The 26846-nt window shown below is 38.5% G+C and overlaps 1 protein-coding gene across 3 annotated transcripts in view; it reads right to left on the bottom strand.

Moving 5' to 3' along the window:
• PDHX (pyruvate dehydrogenase complex component X) overlaps positions 1 to 26846 on the bottom strand; it is a 93945-nt gene that overhangs the window by 20521 nt on the left and 46578 nt on the right. For all 3 annotated transcript variants that reach the window (XM_045013255.1, XM_045013254.1, XM_045013256.1), the window contains exons 6-8: positions 17146 to 17329; positions 14676 to 14823; positions 216 to 274 (exon numbers count right to left, since the gene is read on the bottom strand). In XM_045013255.1, the coding sequence (XP_044869190.1) occupies positions 216 to 274; positions 14676 to 14823; positions 17146 to 17329 (391 nt within the window). The remainder of the gene's footprint in view (positions 1 to 215; positions 275 to 14675; positions 14824 to 17145; positions 17330 to 26846) is intronic.

Below are 26846 nucleotides of genomic sequence, written 5' to 3' on the forward strand. Positions count from 1 at the left end.
AATGCGAACACCTTAAATTCCATGTCAGAAACCAATACTCAGTGCAGATCATGGAGCACTATTACTATGCTCACAATACTTTCATCTAAAAAGAGGTAAAGCACAGAAATACAGTTGTACTGTAGTACTAAACAAGCTTTGTCAATACTTCTTTTGTCCCCCTCAAAAAAAGTTTATTCTACAACTATATTATTGAAGGTAAATTATTTACTTACTTTGAGGGTAACCGCTGTTGCTTTGATAATAAAGTCATTTACTGATACTTTAATATCATCTGTAAGAGGAAAAATAAATACAAATATTATGAGTAGTGGTTACCACTGTAGCTCCAGAAATTACAAACCAGACAGTTTCATGACTGAATATTCCAGTGTTTCAGTCAATTAGTCTTTAAGACTCTTAGAAAGTCATTCTATCACAAATTATTAAATAAGTGGGTTACACATAATCACAGCATGTAAGCGCTATATAAAATGTATACATTCTAGACACAAAGCACAAGGCTTCTATTACCACAAGAAAAGAGCAGTTCAGAAACAGTGTGCTATTAGTTCCACAACAAAGGAGAAAACCTGTAGTCCCCTCTAGAAGATACTTCAGTATATTTGTTTCCATACTGAAGTGTCAGACAACGAGGGAGATGCTAATGGACAAAGCACTGCCTAATACATTACTGGGAATACTCTCATATAGGCAAAGGAAAAGGAAAGAGCAGTCAAGATGCCCTAATAAAAATTAGAGATAGAAAAAAAAACAACCACCACCCATGACTGAATGCTTCACTAGTATTTAAAGCACAAAGGATAAAATTAAACCAGCAGATGTGGATGGAGAGGCAAGCAATTAGGAGAACTGCAATTCATGAACTTTAGAACAATTAGTTTCCATTAATTTAGTTGTGTTAGTTGACAAGAAATGTCTATTCTGGGAACAAACTTAGCTGTTCTCCAAAATTCTCTTAATTGACAGGGAAAATATCACACTACAAAAATATCTTGTTTCCAAAGGCAAAGACATATCTTATTTTCAAAAATGACCTACTGTGTATTTTAGGATGGGAAAAAAAAGTGTGTTCAGTTTTTAATCAATGCTGATGAGCAATCTGGTGGCTTAACTACACCTCTACCCCGATATAACGCTATCCTCGGGAGCCAAAAAACCTTACCGCGTTATAGGTGAAACCGTGTTGTATTGAACTTGCTTCGATCTGCCAGAGTGCGCAGACCCCCCCGGAGCGCTGCTTTACCGCGTTATATCAGAATTTGTGTTATATCGGGTCGCGTTATATGGGGGTAGAGCTGTATCTTTTTTTCAGGGGGTGGGGCAGACTAACATATTAATGGTTGATCTAGTGCCTTTACAAAAGTGCTGGACTGAGGAGTGGATAAACCAAAATCCTCTGACTCCTCCACACAACAGGAACCTCCTGGACATCAAGAAAAACTCTCCCCTCCCACTCGCCCTGCAGTCACCTATGAATGAATGGGAACCTGGTGTTAACAGCTGCTAGAGGGAATTCAGTATTAATCGCTGCACAAACCCTGGCCTCCAGGCTAGGACTACCAACAAGAATAGCATAAGCGCTAGTGATTTTATTTGTGTTTTTGAGCATCCACCCTCGATGAATTAGACTGAAACCTCCAACTCATATCACAGCCATTACATATGCTTAGTCCTGACATGGATGAGATTAATCATCACATGAGCAATTACTTTTTGTCAGATTAACATAACAGAGGTTGTTTTGTTTAAAATGCTTAGGTAGGACATGAATAAGAGATATACATGAATTAAGAACCCATGCCCTATTAGTTAACATGTGAGCTCATCTTTTAATTAGTTCATTAAATACTGAAGTTCCGATGCAAACCTTAGCAATTGCCTGTATTTTTCATCTTTTCAAGCTATTTCTAATTTTTAAAAAACCCTTTAAGGAAAGGCCAAAATTTCACATGGTTAAACAAAAACACACAATCAGGATCCAATCCCGGAACCATTTATGTGCATATATTTAAGTAACTCATATGAGTTAGTGCTTGCTGAATCAGGTCCTGTGCTTTACAAATATGCAGTTGGGCTGAGGGACAGGAATGTATGTTAAAGTTCCAACCTGTCATTTACATCCACGTTTACCTTGCACTATCCTGGGAACTGTGCATGTAGCTGAGTGAACTTTTTTGAAAATATGGCGAAATTGATTCTCTTTTCAAATAGGTTCTAAATAAACAGTGCTGAGTTTAAATGGAGAAAGAATGTCAGTCACTTAGAACTCCAAACTTTAGACAATGTTGATATGTCAAAACGTCAAGATAATTTATGCAGATCATGTTAAAAATTAAACGTTTTTGTAACAATACTTTGGAAGTCTTTAGGACTAAAATGGGAAGACATTTTCTTTTGCTAGAATGGCTTACAGTGAATTAATTACTAAAAAAATCTGTAGTTTGGTATATTTAATGTAATATTTAGTTTACATTTATATATCCTTTTTTCCAGAAAGTTACCAAGGTACTTTGCAAACTATAGTATATATTATACATGCAGGGACTGCTCCACATGCTAATGAAATGTAGCCACCTCTGAAGTACAACCTAGCTGCTTTCTAACAAGGTGTACGTGAGCAACACTAAACAGTTTATGACAAGAATAAAAGGTATTCAGGTATCCAACTAAACCTGTAGGAAGAATGGCTAAAAGGAGACCATGTCAAGATTTGCAAAGAGATTTTCAAAGGTATATAGGGTACAATGGCACTTCATTGCCATTGACAGTCGATGGGAATTAGGTGCCTGACTGCCATGTGTTCCTTTGAAATCTCACCTTTTGTCTCATTCTAAATTTCTGCAGTTTTGGTACAGTGAGCAAGTTAATCTTAGTTCAGTGTTAATTACAATATTAAATTAAAGCTTTGGAGGATCAACTCTATACATGGAATAGAATACAGTTAATATAAACAAGCCTATTAATAAAGAGTATCACACACACACGTACAGTACACACTGGCTTAAGTCTTATGTAGAAATCTACTGTTGGTCTAAAGATAAAGAAAAACAATCCTGCATATTTAAATTTCATTGTTCCTTTTTATGTTCCGTGATGCATAAAGTGGAAGAATCACAAGGATTATCTGTATTCAACTGTGAACCAGAACCTCACTATTCTACAATGACCCTTGGGGCCTTTTACTACAAGGATTACCAAGGTGAAGGCATCTGCAAATGATGAAATTCTGTTAGCAGCAGCAGCAGCAAAGCAGGCAGCAGCTCTCAATGCATGGGTCAGCAGTCTATAGTGTTTAAAAACCAAACCAAACCCAATATTAATGATTTAGCCCAAAGAGACACAGTGAACTTGAGAGGAGTGGATTTTTCCAGTGTGATCATAAGGAATGGTGCATATTGCTTAGACAGAAGGATTGCTTCCCTTCCCCCTACTCCAGATAGAGTGTGGAAAAAGTCAGTGGCTATATTTGCACTACATTACTTGCACAGTGTTTAGGAGGCTGCTGTGATAACTAGATATAATCAGTACTGTGTGGCAGGAGAGGCATAGCTGCTGATACAGAGTAATGTAACTTCACGATAACTATGGCATCATCCTGAAGGCATGTCTGAGATTTTTTTAGGGTATTAAATACATTATCAAAAAAGCTACAGCTTGCTGGACTAGTCTATTGTCATAATAACTGCTGGCTTCTGAATAGCCAAGGCAGCATAAATGCTTCAATTCAGGGGGTTAGGTTTACAGCACTTGATACATGTGTTTGAAAACATTTCTCAAACGGGAAATTAAGCTGCATCTCTATAATTAAGAGATATTTGCTTAACTAAAACTAGTGAATTTGGGGGTCATATCCTAGTCTCCTTTTGTCCACATAACTAATCTACAGTATTTATCATCATTGGTAGCGCCTTCCCAAAAGAGAGCCAGGATTGTATTCTAATAGCTGGGATGTTGCAGATGAATACCGAGCTACACTGGCAGAGGTGTGTATGAGACACAAGCTTGTCCACATTATTCCTGGCTGAGCCAGAAATGTTAGTGCCCGTTTCCCTTAGTGCAAAGGCATAGTGAAAATGTACTTCATCTTTTAACCAGGACCACCTTAGTTGTGTATATTCATAACAAATCAGAACAATAAAAGCTCTCTGTCTAGGGGATGCTGGATTCTCTTGCCTCCTGGACAGCAGCTTCCTAGTCATTTGTTAGAAACCACCATCCTAAAACCAAGTTAAAAAGGGATCACAACTCAATTTTCAGAACACAACTCAATTTTTATTTAAGGACATTCTGGCTCCTTCCTCCACCCTCACACACACACACCCCTCCACTTCATGCAACACTTAGGATGAAAACACTTAGGATGAAAAAAGCAAAACAATAAAGAGACACTGCAACATAGATAAATGGTAGAATTAGTCAAATCATGAGGTAATTTAGTGATGAATAATTTATTTGATGATGAACCCATTGTTGAATGTTATTCTACCTGTTCTGTTTGGTGGGTAATTTAAATATTTGAGATTGATATAGTCACAGGAAAAAGTTCAATATTCACTAAACTATCTGCAATTAATGTGACATAGTTACTTGTCAAAATTTTACCCAAAGTCCAATTTTTTAAAAAAAGGGTCTTAAGCTCTTAGGAGTTTAACTCTCATTGAAAGTCAATGGGACCTAGGATCTGAAGTCATTTAGGTACTTGTGAAAATTTTACTCCAGACCTAATACATGCTTATTTTAAAATTATATATATTCAGTTTGTGTTTATTACTGATATACTTAGTGATTATTTAAATATTCTTGTGTGTGTGTGTGTCTATATTTTTTTTTCCACACACACACACACACACACACACCCCTCTATGTTTAAAACAGTTTGGTCCACAGCTGAATATTGCACACCTGTCTGGGGGAAAAGGTCACTTACGGACCTTGTCAATATCCAGCTAAATGCAGTTATGAGATTTGTAGCTGAAGTCCACTCTGCTGCCTTGGCTTCCAGTTCTTGCAAACATCTTTCCTCAAGTTATGCAATGAGAGATGGCTACATCGCTTTCCCGTACTCAGGCACTCACTAGCCAAAAGCTCTCACTCCATGACAACCTTGTTCACCTGCCTCACAATCACCTTAAGACCTGCCAATCATCCTCACAGAACATGCAACAGGGCAGGCTTTGATGTAAAAACAGCACACACTCCATAGATGATTCCACCATCAAACTGCCTGTTTTCTTGCTCTGCCAAAGCCACTAGATGACCATCAATTGTACTAGGATGTTATGTGGAAGATGCACTCACCTGATGCACAAATGGCGAATGAAGGATTCACCACAGTGTGAATACAGAAACCTCCATTCCATAGAACACATTGTGAACAAGTGCCCATCTTTTCATTTCCAGGAGGGATAGCAAAGGTGCACACTGCATCTCCTGAAGCCCTCAAACTTTCTGTTAACTTGTAAATGTTGCTATTTCCATAGCAGTGCATTCAGTGCATAGGATGGACAGGGCTCAAGGAACAGATCAGGCTTTTATAGTGAAGAGACTGTTGTCTGTAGGACCCTTGTTTATTTGTTGTAGAATGAGGGAGGGGATTGCAAGAATAAGGCTGGTCTTGTGGTTTAAGCAGTTGAATGCCACACTGCAGAACTGGTTTTGATCCCTGACTCTGCCACAGAGTACTTGTATGATGCTGGGTAAGTCACTTAAACCAAACTTTTCACGGGTGACACAACATGTTCCTCATTTTCTGAGTGCCCAGTTTGATACCCTGGGGTCTGTTCTGCCAAAGTTCTCGCACTCACAAGTGCAATAGAGAGCTTTAATATACTAAGTTATCTGAAAAAAAATGACTATAGATAACAAATTTAGAGAGGGTTGGGGAAAACACAGAGCATGTGATTCTCCTGGGAAACAATTTAAAGGACTACAGACAGGGGATTATAAAAGACCTGCATTATGTAGCTCTGCAGCAGATGGTTGAGAATGGGAGGGAGTTCAGTGATGGGACCAGAATCACTGCCTGCTAGGTGATCTACTGAGTTCCTTGGAAGCAGTATTCCCAACATCTTCCTGCCTCAGCAGAGATTTCCCCATGACCAGGTCCTCTCCTTGTTAGCTCTCCCATGTTAACCTGCTCTCCCAAACCTCAACCCGTAGACCCTCTTAGGGTTGATACGATTGAAAAAGCAGCGGAAGCCACAGCTTCTGCTCCCAGCTTCACCCCGTGCTTCTGATGACACAGGACAGGGTCCAAATCTGCTCGGACTTAAATCAACAGCAGTTTTGCCATTTACCACTTCAAAAGGAGCAGGAGCAGAATGATAACATACAACTCCTAGAGGGGGTGACATTTTTACCTAGAAAATGAGAAGACTCCAACTAGCAGAAGAACAGCACTTTGAGATGCTCAGCTGTAAATGCAATATGCTAGACACACTAAGTGCTAAGACTTTATTTAAGTTTCACAAAATCCCAGTGAGATTAATAGCCCAATTCCGTCATGTGCCTCTATTTCCATAGACTTTAATAGGAATCAATCAGCAGTGTTCAGGATTGGACCCAAAGTGATTCACTGTGTGACACTGGACAAGCTGACAGAGTTTGGAATAGATAGCCCTGCTCCCAGTGCTCTGCTCCAAACCCTTCAGTAAGATAGCTCAATTTATACAGCAAGGACAAAAGTGTCCATTTCATGAGATAGTAGTGAATGCTGAGCTCAAATGACTTTATATTTCATGGCTGAAGAAAATTCCATTGGGATTATTGCCCATTGCCCCAAAAACCATTTTGATTGGAACAGAACTACAGTTTAGAAGAGACCAATGCCCAAAAAATCTTTTATGATGGTGAAGATAAATGGTATTTCAGTGGATAATCTGCCATTAGAGGAAAGAAAACAGAGCACATATTGAAATGGAAGAATTACAGAACAGCTCACATGCATTTTCTTTAAACCTCATGGCTTTTGAGCACCTAATTAAGCCAACATTAATGGTAGCAGGAGGACATATTAAAGCTCTAGAAAAACTATACATGTCTGAAACTTAGTTTTAAATTACTATGTTGGATTCTCTACAATCTCTATAGAAAATGTTCTAAACTATGTGCTAGATGACAAGGAAATAAAGTATTCAGCCATTTCCACAAGGAACCATGAAACAAAAATTATGATCTCGCTTCATGAATGATTCAATGCTTACAATAAATTCAGACAAATAAAAGCTATATATAAATCCAAATATCATAGAATCTTTCAATCAAAAGTTCCTGCTCACAAGGGCCCTTTCTGTTTGCATTTTAGCACTAAATTTACAAAAGTAATGCTCACAGGGTTTGAGTCACATGACATCCAGCCCCAAATCTAAAATGCAATGCTATGTGGGCAGATGAACTGGTGTAAATTGGGGCATCTCCCACTGAAGTCAAAGGAACAATATTACAAAACAGTTCACATGCTAAATCTATACATGAATTAGTCTCTTATTTGTACATTGATGGATGACCCATGATGGGACCATGTTAATGATTTGTCTAGGTGATTGTTCAGAGTAAAGAAAGTTTGTTGGTTTCTCACAATGCAGATCATCAGGAGAACATGAAGTTGTTACAACTGAAAGATGTTTTGACAAATTGAGGACAGAATATCATTCAAGTAGTGTCATTTCCAGTTGGACCAGAGGCACCCAGTCCATATTATTTTCTTTAGCCTCCTTATTTACAACAAGTCTAATGTGTTTGGTGGGAGGGATAGTTCAGTGGTTTGAGCATTAGCCTGCTAAACCCAGGGTTGTGAGTTCAATCCTTGAGGGGACCATTTAGGGATCTGGTGCAAAAATCTGTCTGGGGATTGGCCCTGCTTTGAGCAGGGGGTTGGACTAGATGATCTCCTGAGGTCCCTTCCAACCCTGGTATTCTATGAAGCTTTCAAGTGAAGGGCAGACAGCTCATAAAATAGAGCAAGCAAGCTTTGATGGGCTTGTCTTCCTGAGCTCACTGTGGGACAAAAGGTTTGCTATAGTTCTACTGAGATAATGCTCCCAGTGCCCTAAGGAATAAGATGTAAAGTGTACTGTACATGCGACATAACACCACAATGGCATTGCAGGAGCAAAGAAAGAGATTCTTTCTGCCCCCAATCAACTAAGACAGGCAGTTAGTAGCACCCTCCTTTGCTCTGTATTTTGTGGAGTTGTTTACAAACAGCATGAAATTCATCTGGGTACAAAGAAAAATCATAAACACATGAAGATGTGTAACTAAAACACTAAAGTGATAAGACTCTTTAGAGGGTATTAGCAGGGATTATGGCTCATTTTAGTAAGTAATGGGCCTGAGGCAAGACCAGTGAGTGGTATGTTAAAGTTTGTTTATTGTTCTGGCCTAACATCCTCTTGATATTTAATTTAAGTGGCGTGTAGTGTGTTTTTCTGTCAAGTGGGTATCTTTACTATCTCAATGAATGATGTATATTTGTGGTCAAACTGGTACATTTTCTCATATTCAGTGCATCTTTTCAGCTATTAGACTGCTCTGCTGAGCTTGGTATTTTGATCATTGTGAAGAAGTGCTGAGGCGTATTTTTTTTTAGGAAACTAACTTGATTCTGTTACTTGCATTTCTGTGCATAGGATTTTACTGTATTTATTGCTCCGTTTTGCTGTTTCTGTTTTCCTTAGGGCTTGATGCATGATTCAGTTTCATATCTTGTTTCCAGTGGTGAGGTCCTTGGGTTTTATTCTCCAAAAATAGGAGGGTGTATTAACCAGATTACAGGTTAGATTCACCCCCACTTTACCTGCTATAATGTCTCCCTGCACTAGCTAATGTTAATGCACCTAGTACAAAATAGGTTCACCCACCAGGAAGGGCGGGCTGTTTTTTCAATGTGGTCCTGTCTTGTGAATTCTGCTGGAGGAGCACAGCTTTACAATCAGGTGAAGGCTGGCGAGGGGATGCATTTAATCAGTACCACTGCCTGCACCATCTCCTGAATCAGCAATATCACTCTAGGCAGGCATTGTGCAGTCAAAGGCCCTCGCCAGGGTTGCCAACTTGGAAGCTAAGGTATCACTTTCCTTGGCTGAATCTGGTCCTACAAGTTTTTAAGCCATGAGAATGATGATGGTAAACACACCCGGAAAGCTTTAAGACAAAATGCAAATGCCGTATATAGCTTCTTTGGATTTATAAAGCTTCCTCTCATATGTAGCAGCATGTCAATGTGTAGCATGATGTGATGTAGAGTGTACAGATATTAAAACTGGCTCAACAACAGTTGAGAACATATATACATCTGACACAAATGACCAAAGAAAAACAATCAAAACATTCCATTCAGAAATCACATCAGAAACCTGTTGATTACCTATATACTTTCTTGCGTAAAACCAAAGGTCGATATTCACACACATCTTCATAGAAATCCTTGAAGAACAAAGCTGTATCTTCCTAAAACTTAATATACACCATTCATTTAAAAAAAATATTATGACATGCTAAAGACAAATTTTTCTTTTGATGTAAAAGAAATGATATTCAGAATTCTAATCCTAATTCACTAACAGACTTGGCTCAGCCTAATATTTACTTACTTAAACTTTATTTGTGAGAGTTCTTGAACACATTTTAAAAAAAAATTAAGAAGAGCTGAGCTTTGCTGCTGGGGTTATGAAATCTACACTTCTGTGGGGGAGAAAAAAAGATTTCACAGCAATATGGTCCAAAATTAGATTTGCAAAGTGACAAAGATAGATCTGCGTCCCTAGATTATCTGAATTTTATACAATGATAAATTAAACGTTGTAAGTGATTACATGTGCCTTCCATCAACATAATTTACCAGATTCATCAAAAGGAGAAGCAGTCATTGTTTTTCCAATTATTTTAAAGCATTTTCCCACTAAAAAATGAAAAAGTAATAAATGTGATTACAATTCATGGAAGTGAGAGATTCAGATATAACTGGTTTAAATTAGACAGAGGACTTCCACTGAGGGGGAGAATAGACTTTTAAGTCCTCTGCAGGGATGCAAGACAGACACTAATGTAATGACATTTTATGTACAGAAAAGATATCGCTAAGGCAGGAATGAATCTTGCACATCATTGTGGAGAAAATTTCACATTTTGGGGGAGACTAAGGAAAATTTTCCAGAGCAGGTTGATTAAGAATTATGGCAAGTGTTTGCAACTAGTGAGGGATTAACAACGTTAGAATAAATCCTTAAGGGATAGATTAGTGAACAGAAGGCAGGTCAAAGGTGTATGGTAAATTTATTTATCACATGACTCCACAGTTTACCAGACTGGTTTCATCTTCATGTAGGTGGTATATGAACTTATTAAAATGAATAATTAATCAGAACTAGTCCTTTAAATAGAACACAGTAAAGAATGTGATAGAATAATAAACCATTATGTTACAGAACAGAAGAGAAGCTTTGCCTCAGGCTAAAGTTTCTATTTGGCTAAACCAGAAGATAGAATTCTTCTCAAATAAATAAATAAATAAATAAAGATTTATTAAAGAGCAATATGTCTTGGATCGTGATAAACCTGTAGTCTCTCTAGTATGACATTATGGCATACTGAGTTTTATATTTGGTTTGAGCTAGTTAGCCTGTAGACTTCAAGGTCTGATGGAAACAGTTTAGATATTTTTCACATTTCTAGTAAGAGCATTTAAAAAATAGATTGTATTATGGTGGTGTTCTCTCTTTAGATCATATACGGTAAGTGGCTGTAATAACAAATACTCCTTATAATATCCTCAGTTCTGTATCTGAGGGTAACTAAAAATATTGGATATATTCACAAAAAACAATGCAACTGTTACATTAGGTACAATGAGGGAAGATTTCTGAGTAGATAAATATAGGGATTGTTAAGTGGCTGCCTAAATTTTTCCTCTGCCACACGTACAATGTGTTCCTTCGTACCCACAAACAGTGACTAAAGTCAGCTAATATAATAGCTTGTTTCTTCAAAGGCAATGAAAACTCCCAAGTCTACATAGTTCACCAAATATAAAGAATACAACTTCACTTGGGTTCCAAGTTGACCCTGGACAACAGAAGTTCTTAAAAAAATGTCTTTGCACCATGAATAGAGCAGAGGTAGCACTCTCGAGTAGGATGGATTTACCAAATCTCAGTATTTACCACGAAACGGTAGCATTTTGTTTGTCAGGCCCCAATTCAGCAGAGTACTAGAATCTGTATATTTAATAAAGGCGGTAGAAAATTTTTAAACAGGTTTCCGACAGAAAATGCAGTGTCATCAAAATCTAAAATGTTTTGCAGCAATGTGTCAATTTAGATTAAATCTTTGATGGAAACATTTGAAAGTAGTCATTTAGACTATTTCCTTTGGATTCATTTAAACTTTTATATTATTACATTTTATATATTTAATTTTATATTATATTATAATGTTTCAGCATTATCAAAATGAAACTATTAGTTTCCAAACTGAAGTTTTTCCAAACAGTCAGAATTTTCTGCAGGACAGAAATTTCATTTTCTGACGTGCTTAAAGTAAATACTAGAGCTAATGCATAAATCACACTGAATTCAAAATAAGATCTCCTAGTTCATATTAAAACTACAAATTGCCTTGTCTTCATTAGGATTTTACCTCGTTAGTTACCATGTACTAACTAACATGAGTTAAGAACACACCTTTTTTTCCCTATTGAAGACAAAGCCACACAAAGCTTCTAGTCATACTGGATTACGTTTCATTTCCCAGTAGCTTCATCAGCTTTAGGCTACCAAAACCCAGGCTTCCAGTACTGTATGTTGTGGGAAAGGGCATGTGTGTATTTTTCCAATAGGATTTCCCTCAACATACTTGTGATGTTATTAATATGAACTGGGACCGTATAGATCATTGTTGCAACCAAGGTCCTGTAGTGGCACCAAATCTTGTATAAAGTGGGTCAAATAAGGTGTCTAAGACAAGGTTATGATTATGATATCTGTATGCATGCATCATTTTTGTATTTAAAGTTATAATTATTGGCTCTATACTAGTTTGGAAACTAATAGTTTCATTTTGATAATGCTGAAACATTATAATACAATATAAAATTAAATATATAAAATGTAATAATATAAAAGTTTAAATGAATCCAAAGGAAATAGTCTAAATGACTACTTTCAACTGTTTCCATCAAAGATTTAATCTAAATTGACACATTGCTGCAAAACATTTTAGATTTTGATGATACTGCATTTTCTGTCGGAAACCTGTTTAAAAATTTTCTACCGCCTTTATTAAATATACAGATTCTAGTACTCTGCTGAATTGGGGCCTGACAAACAAAATGCTACCGTTTCGTGGTAAATACTGAGATTTGGTAAATCCATCCTACTCGAGAGTGCTACCTCTGCTCTATACTGTCTGTATTTCAAACTTGTGCTATGCTTCTGGGTAACACCCCAGATAATAAGAACAGGAGTACTTGTGGCACCTTAGAGACTAACAAATTTATTTCAGCATAAGCTTTCGTGGGCTACAGCTCACTTCTTCGGATGCACAGAATGGAACCATGTGGAACCATTCTATGCATTCAAAGAAGTGAGCTGTAGCCCACGAAAGCTTATGCTGAAATAAATTTGTTAGTCTCTAAGGTACCACAAGTACTCCTGTTCTTTTTGTGGATACAGACTAACACGGCTGCTACTCTGAACCCCAGACAATGTGGTGTCAGCACTGCTTGATGGCCCATTAAGGCCCATCAGCTATACAACTGACCCACTGAGAGAAGGCAGATTCGTGACTCAGCAAGGTATGCAGGGACATGCCTGTGGACAGAACTCTAAGGTTTTTCTATGCCATGTGCTGGATAGCTTGTCTTTGGGACAAAGAAAGCAGAGACCACATGGCAAGAGACTATAAAAGGCTGCTGCAGCGCCTCCATCTTGTCTTCAGTCCTGCTTCTTACTTCTTGAGGGACCTTGCTACAAACTGAAGCTCTGAACAAAGGACTGAATGATCCATCCCAGCTGCGGATGTACTCCAGAGACTTAATCTGAGCCTGCAATTTATTCCATCATTGCTACAATCCTGAACCAAGAACTTTGCCATTACTGTATGTAATTGATTCCATTTAACCAATTTTAGCTCTCATCTATATCTTTTTTCTTTTATGAATAAACCTTTAGATTTTAGATTCTAAAGGACTGGCAACAGCGTCATTTGTGGGTAAGATCTGATTTGTATATTGACCCAGGTCTGGGGCTTGGTCCTTTGGGATCAGGAGAACCTTTTTTTCTTTAACTGGGGTATTGGTTTTCATAACCATTCGTCCCCATAATGAGTGGCACTGGTGGTAATACTGGGAAACTGGAGTGTCTAAGGGAATTGCTTGTGTGACTTATGGTTAGCTAGTGGGAAAAAAACGAAGTCCTCTCTGTTTGGCTGGTTTGGTTTGCCTTAATAGTATAGGAACTCTAGCTTTGGGCTGTAACTGCTCTGCTCTAAGCAATTTGTCCTGAATTGACACTCTCAGAAAACAGCATCATTACAATCCTACACACAGATTTGTCATTTAGGAATTCAACCTACAATGCATCCATCCTGATATGCCAAGATTTTAATACAGCACATATTTACTCTCTAGGTGGTCAGTCAGAAAAATATGCATGAATTCTAGAGATAGGACTGAAGGAAACAAGAACCTACTGTATAATTAGAAATCTTTTGTTAATCTGCAGTTGTGTGAGCATTCTCATACTGGTTGGCTGAATAACACTGCAGTCTTCTGGTCTCCTAAGAACCTGCCTGATTCCAGTAACCACAAGCAATCACAGAGTTTGTGTCTGATCTACAGGATGATGAAGCAAATGGTAATTTTTTGCTTGTCTGTCAATGCAGTGAGAAACAGACAGTTTTGATAAGTGTAATACAGCAGATGAACCCTAACGTAGATTTAAGGATTGAAGATTATACCACTATCTGTGCCAAAGCATTTTGTCGTTTTTAGGCTGCATTCTAAATTCTGGAAGATAGGCCATGAATTTATGAAAGAAAGAAATATTGTATGAAGTGAATCTCCTATGAACAGAGTGGCAAATGGTTTTCCAGAATGATTGCTGAATTCAGATGCTAACCTGAGAAATTAGAACTGGGCATGGTCTTCATAGGAAGGGTACTCAACATTTTCTGAAAATCAGGCCCTTTTAAAGTGATATTAGGCTTCCAAAAATTAAGGTACCCAAAATCACAAGTCACATTAGAACAGCTTGACTAGTATGTTTATTTCCCTAGGAAGGGGCTTTTAAAAACATGCTGAATGAAATCAAATTTAAAATAAAACCCACACCACGATGACTTTTACTCGAGTTTAGATTTGTAGACATACATGAAAATCACATCGCAATCAGCACCAGCCTCCCCAGAAACAGACACAAAGTGGTTGCTTAAGACAGGACAGTGAAACAGCAAGCGTCTTAATGAAAACAAATTTCTTTAAGAAAAACAAATTGTTGTAGCACAAAGAAAGAAAGTTTATTTGAATGCCCAGTATTGAGACTCAATATAGAAGACTAGTCACTCTGTACAGAGAGTGTGGGTGTAACTAATTGTATAGCAGGTCAAGCTAGTCCAGTTACTGCTGGGTACTCTTTAGATCAGTTTATTTTGAATAATAAATAACGTTTACCAACCTTTTGCTAGTTCTTTCCTTAGTTTCAAGATAGCATCAAGGTCACAGTCAGAAGAAGCATATGAATGAGGCACAGTGGTTTTAGATTCTGTTAATCTCTTAGCAATAATTCTTCGGATGTTGCTGGCAGGGACTTCTGTGAACGTACCCTGAAAGCAAATATTTTGCATACTAAATACAGGGAGAGAACACACACACTCCTCTGCTGAAACAAGAGTAGGGCAGTCATGCTTTTCAATTGGTAGCTTTTGTTCACTTACAACAACCCCCAACTTTCAAAAAGCATTAAAATGTAGGATGTATTTAACATGTCTAAGATTAAATTTAAATAAATTGAATTTTCTATTCTTGCTGAAAGATAGCAGAATGAAAAATCATATTCAGACCAGCAAAACAGGTTATACAGAACCAAGGACATTAATGCAGTACAGTGTTTATTTTATCTTACTCCATAAAGCTGAAGTGTAAGAAAATGAAGGCTGAAAAACATCTGAATATTTGCTCCATTGCACCATGCCTGCCAGATTTAAATCTGGATAAACACAGAGATTCTAGGCACAGTACTATAACATGTTATATAAGTACTTGATCTTTAGCAGATAAAGGAAATCAAGATGGGTGGTCCACACAGACAATACTGACAAGTAACAATCTTCTTTAAAGAAAATTCACAGTCATACATTTGGGGAAAAAAGTGTACCAAATTTCTATTATTCCGCCCATGTTTCTTATCACTGATAAGGAACAAGATAACTTCAGTTTACAGAGTACAATGAATCCTACTGATCTAGCAAATTACTCCAAAAATATCAGCCTTGGTTCTCAGCTGGTGAAATCAGCATTGCGGTATTACAACAGTTTAGGGCCTGCAGAGTATAGTTCTGCTGCACCTTTATTTTAGTAGAAGACTCTTAGTAGAAGCTCTGTTGATCTATCGATTTATCAATCCCTTTAGTGGTTGCTTAAGACAGGTTTCACTGTACATCTCTCTCCTTTGTCATCAACCTGCCTCTCCTGCCCAATTCATTCAGTCATGTCACAATTCAGCATTCACAACCTTTTGATGAAAGGGAACTCTATTGCAAGCAATTACTTGTAATGCCAATGAAAATAGAAGCAGGAAAAACGTGGATTTCACAAGAAACACTCTCCAAATTATACAGCATATACACTGTATGTTGAATACAAATCACAGTGTGCTCTGATATAGCTGCAGGCAAAGTACTTTTTTTATCATGACAGAAAAAAATATCTAGGCCTGGAATTTTTTTTTTTTTTAACCTTACAAAAAACAAACAAACAAACAAAAAAAACCCCTACATTATTTAGTATGGTTCATCATAGAATACCAAATATTCTATAACTCTTATAAATTGTCAACAGGTACCAGTCCTGAACCTGCAGCTGTACTTCAAAGTTGGTTCTAGAAGCAGAATGGTCCAACTTCACAGATCCTGTCTCGAAACATTCCAGCATGATGGAATTCCCCCCAAAATAATGTATCTTTCAATATTTCAGGCCCAACTATTTAGAGAAAACTTTGTAAGCCTTTGACATTTTTTAAACACGAACCATCTTTACTCAACCCCAATCCTCTAACCCTTGCCTAATCCAACTCTACACTCCTAACCTATATTTATTTTTAATCCATGCTTATAGAATTTTGCACTCACATGCCTCTTATTATTCAGAGATTTCAAAGTGCTATACATATAATCAGATACGTGTAATGTTTATTGTATAGGCAGGGGAAAACTTAGCCATTGTGGCCTTAAGTACACTAGGATGGGAAAAAGGCGGGGGAGGGAGGTTCCCCTAATTGGGTTAGCTCAACTGAGGTAAAAATGGAGATCAACTTTGATCAAAAAGATCACTTTAGCTCAACTGACCTAACAACTTAAACACCCACTTAGCATCAATTTAATGTCTTTAGTAGGTTAATACATAGCCACGTCATGATAAATGTGTTAAACCGTGTTTGCACTGACGTTAAGTGTGGTTTTCAGTCCAGTTACAGTAGCTTAATTAAACTAATTCAGTTGGGGGGGGGCACCTTTTTCTAAGTGTAGATAAGGACAGAGAAGTTAAGTGACATGCCTATGGTCACAACAAGTCAGTTGCAGAGTTGGGAATAAAACCCATGAGTTCTGAATCTCAAGCCCCTGTTTCCAATCGCTAGATAACATTGACTAAAATGAAGTTCAGTATATTATTATTATTTTTTTTTAATTAAAATGAAAAGATGTGGCATTATTTAGTTGTAACTCAGCGGTTCCCAAACTTGGTTCATGGCTTGTTCAGGATAAGCCCCTCGCAGGCCGTGAGATCTTTGTTTAACTGAGCGTCCACAGGTACGGCCGCTCGCAGCTCCCAGTGGCTGCGGTTTGCCGTTCCCAGCCAATGGGAGCTGCGGGAAGAAGGGAACCCCTCCTGTAACTGAATGCAAGTTGCTGCTTTAACAGAAGTATTACCTGTGCAGCCGGCTGACCCGGTATAGAAATTGGTGGAACTGCAGGCCGCGGATAAATAGAGGACACAGTTGTTGCTTGTGGAGCCAAAGGCACTACAGTAGGCTGAGTAGGGGCTGGAGAAACCATAGGTCTCGATTCCACAGCTTTGCTCTTCTGTTTCTGCTGCAGAAGATTGAGTGCATCCCTGTTGATTAAACAGTAATATGAAAAATACTTAGAAAGAAACAAAGCATAACAGACAAAAAAATACTACAATTTCAAGAATCAACTCTAATGAGTAGCTTCTGGCTATTAAAATTCTGGATATTAAACTAAAAATTAAAAGGCAATTTTTTTAATCAATAATAATTTTCAAAATGAAAACTCTGAGGAGCATGAAGAAACACCATAAATGTTTATAGATTATTCACCCCTGCCATGTTAGGATTTAAATCTGCAGCAGCACAGGGCAATTGAGAAACAGGAGTACGTTGATCATCATTAAAGGACAACAGTGGCAAAACTATACTGTGCATTGTACTGTCAATTCTTAAAATGAAGGTGTTATAGGAACAGATGAGACATGCATTCAGATTATATTTGGGACACAGCAAATAAAAGCTGTTTCATTTATGTTACAATAAATGATCACATACACATAATTGCACCAGCTGTGAACACTGAAAAACAGACCAGTTACAAATAAAGCTAAGATTATGTCATGGAGGACATGGAATCAGTGACTTCCAGAGACCTCTGTGACATTTTATGCTGCAGCCCTGGGACAGCGGGGCTGGAGCTGTCAGCCAACAGGGGCCTCCACAGCTCCCAGCCGCTGCAGGCTCAATACTTACATTTATTTATTTATGTTTAATGTAATACCCCATTGCTGAGGAATTAATGAAAAATAATAGCTACTATCTTTATATGTTCTAGAAAATGTGTACTGTTGTTTGCTGGTTAGCTCTGACACTATTTCAAACAGTTGTATCAACATCCTTAATGACTGCCCTGCACCTTTAAGCAGGGGGGATGTTTGGCTGACAGGCCAGGGTACAAACAAGACACAGAAAGGGTAAGTAATTTGCCCAAGGATAACACGAGTTCATGTCCAAACTAGAACTCTGCAATACCTTGCTCCCAGCCCTATGTTTGGTCCACTAGACCATACTGGCTCTTTGATTAGGAAATAATAAAGTTTCACATCTTCTTACATAATGATTAAACAAAATCCTGGGAAACTTACTCTGATATAAGTGTGTATTCGTGAAAATATGCTTTAAAAATTAAGTGTGACGAGCTTTCCCCATGGGTGAAGGGAACAGTGCTTTATGGCTGTGGGGAAGGGAAGGGGAAGAGATGAAAACTGCTGCAAAAGGGGCATCCTCTGGGAATGCAGGCTTTGAAAAGGGGCAGTGTGGTGCCCTTGAGCCGTCCTTTTCACATGGACCCAGGCTGAAGCAACTCATTATTTAAGTGCAGGGCAGATGTTAAGTGCAGGTAGTCCACAGGAAAAGTATATAGACTGAAAAAGAGGTGTTCATTAAAGGAACAAATGGAGGGTGGGTGGGAATTCCTATGATTGGTACGGCAGGGAGCCAACCCCCCATTCTTATAGCCCATCTTAACTCTCCTACAGGGGGTGGATGGTATGGTCCTCGCAATGGATTTGTTGGAGGGATCTGGAGGGAAAAAGAGGGTCAGCTGGTGCAAACCCCTCACCCTGGATATGGTAAGGTCCCGGCAATGGATTTGCTGGAGAGACCTGGATGGAAAGAGAGGGGGAGCAGGTAAACCCCTCCAGGTAATTATGGAATAAACATGGGATTACCTGCACTGTACACTGTTATCTGCCAGGTAGTCCCAGATATCTAATAATAAAGTTGTGGCCTGATTAAACCCACGTCAGATGTCTGCTGTCCTTCTTTCGACAGCCAGTCAATAACACTTGAGTACAAAGATGCTTTGATACACAGGCAGTGTTGGAATTAAGTTGTTATAGGACCAATGACAAATATTATTTGCTGAAGTACCTAAGCACAACACATTGAGCTAAGGATGCAGTTTCACCCTTAATAAAGAATTTATTTAATTTTGCAAATTAAAATTATACTTGAATTTCTTTTAAAATCAAGCATTTGTTATTTAATATAGATCTTGTACTGGAAGAAAACCTTTTACTGAATAAAATGATTTTTAAAGAAAAAACTAGATGTTTTAGCTGAGAAAATGGTCACAAAGATGACACAAAAAGAGAACAGAAAATTATTTCTGCTTCTGAACATGGCCGTAATAAGTATTTAATTAAAACCATGTGGTTATTGTCATTTGATTGATTTCCTTAGATTTTAAGTGTACAAAAATATAAAACTATTAGGAAAACAGATCTTTATTTTTAAATTAGAAGATTAATTTAGAAGTCTTTAAATTCTATAAGTGCAGCACATTAAATTTCTTACTACAGAATCTCTGCAATTCAACTGATTAATAAAAAGACACAGTAGAATACCAATTTATGAATGTCACGGATTACAAACAAAACATTCTTCAGACGGGCCTGCAAGTAAAACTGGTCGGGGACACAAGGCATCTCGTATCAAACTACTATAATATTTAAAAAAAATAAGGTCAGCAACAACACTGCTTTTGAACTGCTTTTCTAAAACCCATTAACACAGCACAGGGGTGAAGCAAATCTTAAGACAGGTAAACCTATTGTCAAAACAGCACACATTCAGTGGTAAGCACACATTTTCCTTCCCACCACATGTATTAAAATAAATTGAATATTCCTTGTCAAAATTGTTACGACATGGAATCTGCACACACTGGCAACTCAGTGTTACACTTCACTACATCACTATAACAAGATGGCCCAGATACTTACAAACGTGCTGCCTTTTGACTAATACTTTCAGTGTCTCCATGCGAAGTACTAATTTAGCAGAAGCTCAGATTTAGGAAGTTCTCTGCATAATTTGGACCCCTTTTTCTCAAGTGCAATTGCCTACTTGTATATTTTACAGTTTAAGTAGACACGCTGAAATAGAATATCCTAAGCTATTATTTAGTTATTTAGAAAGCCCAATTCTGCAAACCTTAATAAATTAACATAACCTTGCAGTACATGGCGCCCATTGGGGAGCACATTGGCATCCCTGGTGGTGGTTATATAATACTGTGCTGTTCCTCAGCCACCTCAGTTTCCTTCTCCTGAACATCAGAGTACAAGGATGGATAGAAAACTCAGGCTCTCTACACTTAAATCACCACAGTAGCACAGCTGCAGCTGCACCACTGTAGCACTTCAGCGTAGCCACTCACTACAGCCATGGGAAGGTTTCTCCTGTTGCTATAGTTAATACATCTCCCTGAGAGGTGGTAGCTAGGTTGACAGAATAATTCTTCCATCAACCTAGTGCTGTCTACATGGGGCGGAGGTTAGGTACGTTTAACTACGTTGCTCAGGTGTGTGGTTTTTCGACTTAACTTTTAGTGTAGACCTGGCCCCAGAAAGAGAAAGATGGTCAAAAAGTGTTAATATATTGAGATACCCTGCAAAGAGCGACACTTTCTGTGCTTCATATTTTATAAAAAGAACCTACAAAAACTGTAGTTCTTCAACATGTTGTAGTCAGTGTGGATCTCACTGTAAGTATGTATGTGCCTCATGCATACAAGATCAGAATCTTTTGCACAGCCACCTGGCTCCTGTGCCAGTCACTCCTTCAGCACAGAGAACGTATCTCAGGAGACGCAGATAAATGCAGAAATATCTCGATTTGAAGTTACGCTCCATTTGGCACTGTGTTTTGGTGCTGACCTTCTGCAGAGGTGCTGACTTTATTGCCCAAGATGCCAGCACCAAGGCAGTTGGTGTTGAGGGTTTCATGGACATTGAGATTGTCAATACAGAAATCTCCACTGCCGACTGTCAGCACCAGCATCACCTTCTCCTGCTTTCCCCCTCCCCCACCACACACTCCCCGAGCCGAGGGTATGGTGTGTGTTTGAGAGCGCACTGGCCAATGATGTTTTTTTTGGTCTCATTCTGGTAGTGACTGTCACCTTTGGTTCCAAAATGACCCATTTCTCTAGCAGATGTAACTTGAACCCAGCAGCACTGGATTTGTGGGTAACTAAAGAGAAGGATTTGGATGCAGAGCATCTGTCAGGCATGTGGCTCTCCCCTCAGCTGAAGAGGCAACAAATATGTCCATCTTTGATAGAAATTAGTCAAATCACAAGACCAATGTGGTTTGAACCATGACATTTCAGAGTCCACCATGAAGCATGATGGTTGTACAAAGTGCTTCACCCTGCTTTATAGGCGTGAGGGGAAGGTGTATGTCATGAACAGTTTTCTCTCCCTTTTTTTCCCAGAACATCTAAGTCAAGGAAAATGGGAGTTTTAATGTACGTTTTCTTCACAGACTGTAGCCGGGGGAAAGCAAAAAGTTAAAATCTCTAAGAAAGTAGTGGGTTGAATGCTCACTACATTCTGTCTCAAGCAGCAAGAGGGAAGGTTACAACTTCTCTACCCTTTCTGGATTTGAGCCCTCACACAGGTGTACGAGGCAGCACAGGGTGCAGGTTCAGCCGCAATGGACAATGCTATTCAAAAGGTGCAGTCTCGGACACACACGAGGTGCATCTGCAAGTGCCATGGGATCCACCCTGACATACACTTGTAGAATACCTATTCTCTCCGGCTTTTGTTTACTTTGATGGCATTTTTTTAATTTTATCCTTAAAACCAGAAATCCCACCTGCAATTTGGCCTGAAAAAAACAACAAGAAGAAGAGATAAAAGCTAGGTTATACTTTTAAGGAACAACCTTGGGTACAAAGCAACAGAGGGCTTCCCAGTATAAACAGTGAGGGTCTGGTCCAGTGCAAACTGATGTAAATTGGGGTCCTTCTATTGACTTCAATGGGCTTTAGATTTAGACCCGGATTGTGTAAATTGTGCCACTCTTTAGTCTGATGCAACCTGTTCCATGGAGTGTTGCTCTGTTGAGTCTGAGCTGGGTCACCACCTCTTCCCCAATCTGTCTGGGCACACGGGTGAACGACTTCTGAATTGCCCTGACAAAAGGCAACTGTAATTGGCCATTGTGTGTAATTACTTTTTGTCTTCCCTTCTCTAAAATCTCTCCCTAAATCAAGGAGTCAGTTTAAGAGTCCAGAAAATGTAAGAGTTCCTTGATTGTGTTTTCCAGTGTGATGTACTCACTGATCATTTACTGCCATATCGTCTCTGCTAAGCAAACCAACAACCACCTATCAGCATAAACCTAACACTGACCACTTACAGAGTTGCATGTTGATAGTTAAGGTGAAAAACAACAAAAACAGTTAATTATTTGACTTTTCACATTATCAAGCAAGGTCTTTTAAAATCCAATATAATAAAGCCATACAACTTTTTCATCTTAAATATCATAATCTAATAAGCCCTAATTACCATGTACAGAACAAACTGTCAACTGTTTAAAAAGATTGTAATGGATGCTGCATTTTATTCACACAGATACAGAGATTGAGGCTGAAGTAGTTTTTCCATTATATACTCTGATTTTCATGCTATAAAATATTATTGAAAACCATTCTATACAGCAGCTGGTCTCTGTGATTTGCGAGACTTTGGATACATTTACAGCACTACGTAAATGCTTAATAAATAAATAAGTAAATAATAGGCTGAAACATGCATAATGTGTTTAATGTACTAAAATTACATCTAGTGTTTATCTTCCTTTAGAAGACACAGCTTCAATAAAATTAAATTGGTTCCCTGTGGCTTGCACGGAAAATGTGCAGCTACTGATCAAGGATAGCTTGTCAATTAAGTTATACATTGTGTATTGCTATTTAGTAAAAATTGTGACAGAATTTTAAAATGAATTGCATCCTGAGATTTATATTGAAATGAAAATTTTAAGGATAAAAAAATTACAAATACTTTACACTTGTGTGGTGTCTTAACACAGGCCTCAAAGCATTTTACAATGCAAACAATAATTAATCTACATAGAACTGTAAATAAAGTCTTCACTTTATAGATTGGGAAACTGATACACAGAGACTCAAAGTGAAAATTGAAACCAGCACTCCATATGGAGGAAACACTACCATGTGGGTTCAGTCCCTACTTAAGGTAATATTTGTTTCCAGTTTTTATGTTGTACACAATATCCAGAGGGATAGTGTCTTCTGTACTTTTACTGGAGGTAGGCAACGGTCTCTTCCAATGCCACTGGAGAGGAAGAGTATTTGGGCTGCATTTTGAGAGAGGTGAGGAGAGGAAGCTGAAATGAGAAGGCTTAATACTGCTGTAAGGCTACTTCTGTGCTAACAGTAGGTAGAGCTGCTAACTTGAAATTGTTACAATTATAGTCACAGCTTTAAGACAAAAAATACACTAAGATGCCTAAATATGTTTGACGAAAAGCTATAGAGAAAGATCTTTAGCACATTAATATTCAACTGCAAGGCATACCCTCATAGCACACAAACATTATTAGTGTGTTAGGGCTTGGCTACACTTGAAAGTTGCAGCGCTGGGAGTTACAGCGCTGGTCATGCAGCTGTGCAGGAACAGCGCTGGTGTGTGGCCACACTCACAGCTACCAGCGCTGGTGTGTGGCCACATTTGCAGCGCTGTTGGGAGTGCTGCATTATGGGCAGCTATCCCAGCATTCAAGTGGCAACAACGTGCTTTTCAAAAGAGGGGGGTGGAGGGTGGTGTACTGTGACAGGGAGCGGGGAAGAGAGAGAGAGTGGATTTTTGGAGCCAACACTGTGTGTTAGCTTCCTGGATTGAAAAATCACAAAATGTTCGCGAACCCTTAGTCTTAATTGCAAACAGCCTGAATCCAACGCTGTTTCTCTGTCAAGCAAACATTCACTCCCTGCCTCTCATTTGATCGTTCACAGCCAGGTACAGATAGCTGTTTGCTGTGATCAGTGTTTGTTTTTTTTAGATAAGCAGTTCAACGGATGGGAGTTCACAACAAAACAAAGAGAGGCTGCATAACAAAACAAAGATAATTTAGTTAAAAGCATTCTGGGATATCTCCTTATTCCCTGGAGGCCAATAAAAGCGCTGGTGTGTGTCCACACTTGATGAGCAGCGCTGGATCACCAGCGCTGCAATCGCTACACCCCAACCTGACCAGGTGTACAGCCAGCGCTGCAGCCAGGGAGTTGCAGCGCTGGATGTGCCTTGCAGGTGTGGACGGTTACTAATTGCAGCGCTGGAAAGCCTCTACCAGCGCTGCAACTTGCAAGTGTAGCCAAGCCCTTAGCTGGTTAAGAAATTATATCATACAATTTAGTTGTGCTGCAAGTTGTATATTTCTTACTGCCATCTTCAGATTCCAGTAGAAATAATCTGTAGATAAATTACTACACCAAAATATGTTCAAAGAACTAAGGCCAAGAGTTGAATGGTTTAATCTACTAGGATTTCTTCTCTAAACACAGGAACTCAAGCACTGATGGCCCATATTTCACGTGTTTGGAATTATCAAGCTAGTCCCAATTTGACAGTTATCTGTCTCAATAAACCACCATGTAATTTGTCACGTTCTGAGTGATCTCAGGATTGGAACAGTATGGATGTGGCACGTGAAGACTGACGCACTGGCTGAGCTATGTGGAGAAATGTATACAGCAACTAACTGGAACTAGGCAGAGTATTGTGAACAAGTTACAATGTGCAGAAATTAGAGAAAATGCAGGCCAACATTGTCCACAGTATTAATTTCTCTCCCTCTTTTTAAAAAAAATGAAATACTATAAATTAAGAACTACAAACTAGCCATTAAGAACTGAAATGGATGATGCATTTGCTAAACAGACTGACAAAAAGACAATTTAAATATGGAGCCATAACTTCTTTTCCTACTTTTTTGCACCATTTAAAAAAAGGGTAGAGTGAGAAAGAAATCTCATTTAAATGTAATAGTTGTGTTAATTTTATGAGCACCATGAATTTACAGGACAGGCATGTGGCTTTGGCCCTTCCAAAAGGCAATACCCCTTGTATCCTACACTTTCTTCCATTATCATCCAGGCTTTTTTCTTTAGAGCTTCCTCTATATTTACTTGATATTTTCCGTATCTGTTCAACTGAATCATGTCTTCATTTTCACAAGTGCCATGCCTTTCTATTTGTTTCACGAGGCAATTACTCATCCAGGAAGCATACTAGCCAGCTTTCCAAACAATCTATATTCTTCCTTTAACAAAAGTATTGGATCCCAGTCAATAGTTGATTTACTGCATAGCTTGTCAAAGCAAAAACATGGGTGCTAATCTCAGCTTGTCAGGTGTCATCTTCTATGGCATCAAAAGAGTGAGCATCAAGGGTGCACTATAGTCAGAATCTGATTCAATAAGATAAGCTTAGCAGCCATTACCCATAGTCATTGCATTGTTGAATGGGGGTTGTACAATTTTAGACTGGTGCCTATTCAAGACATACAAGACATAGCCCCAAATATTGGGACTGTCCCTCTAAAATCGGGACATCTGGTCACCCTACTTATGTTGTAAATTGCATATTATTTTTGGGATATCAAGTTAGTGGAAACAAACAAAACCTCACTTAATGTCCACCTCTGTTCCTGGTTTTACACTTCTGATTCTTGTACTTTGGTGGCCAACACTGAATATCCATGACCAGCAAACAACCTATTTACTTTTAAATACATCCAAGTGAGCTGTGTTGTAGTGCTCTACCTCCATGATTATTTACCTATTAGCCTACTTGATAAAGAGGCCTGAATTGTTTAGCTGTGCAGCACAGCTTGTATTTTGCTGAGTTTCATGCAAACATGCAATATTTCATCCAAACAGAGAGTACCTGTCTACAAATATCTGCAAACTTTTCTTTTCAGACAGTATCAAACAGAGGGGGTCTATAGGTACTTACAACACTTCTCCATTTTAAAATAATGGTTAAAACAGCAGGATATATCTTTTAAAATGACATTTCCAAGTAACTTCTTTGAACAGATGAAACAACTTTTGAGACACACATTTTTGTAGCTGTAATAATTAACTTCCTAGCAGAATCTGTGGTACATTTCCATGACAACTAGGGGATGTTAATTAGATAGCTCAGAGTCCCAGAGGGTTCCCACCTGCCGTGGACTAGTTACACACCATAATTTACAGTTGCACTTATATAATTAAAAAGCTTTCTGATAATGTGCTGCTATTACAAATGATACCCCCTCTATCCGGCTCACTATTTAATCCAAACCAGGCACAGTCTGTAGGAAACAAAGGTTAAGAAAGGAAACACTTTCATAGTTTCTTGTTTTGTTACTGTGTTCGACTCAAGCCTAACAAACCTGGTCATCTTTGACATAAGGTTTCAACCATACAGAACCAGCATGTTACAACAGCTCAACAGCTGTGTGAGGAATATGAGTTGGAGTCTGCCTAGAGAGGGAGTGGTTTTATCCAGGACAAAATCAGTTTCCTGAAGGAAACCCTTCCCACACAACCTTACCAGAACACATATGCAGATTTGAGGGGCATCATTTCAAGGTCAGGAATCCCTGATCTATAATGCTAACAAATGAGCACCCAATTCCAAAGGCTGCTGGGTGTCTTGACTGAAACCACATCTTAATGGAGAGCTTAGTGCATCCAAGGCATATAAGGAGCACATTGAACCATCCCAGAATCCTCAACATTCACAACAG

The sequence above is a fragment of the Mauremys mutica genome, chromosome 4 (genome assembly GCF_020497125.1).
Source record: "Mauremys mutica isolate MM-2020 ecotype Southern chromosome 4, ASM2049712v1, whole genome shotgun sequence".
Classification (NCBI taxonomy): Eukaryota; Metazoa; Chordata; order Testudines; family Geoemydidae; genus Mauremys; species Mauremys mutica.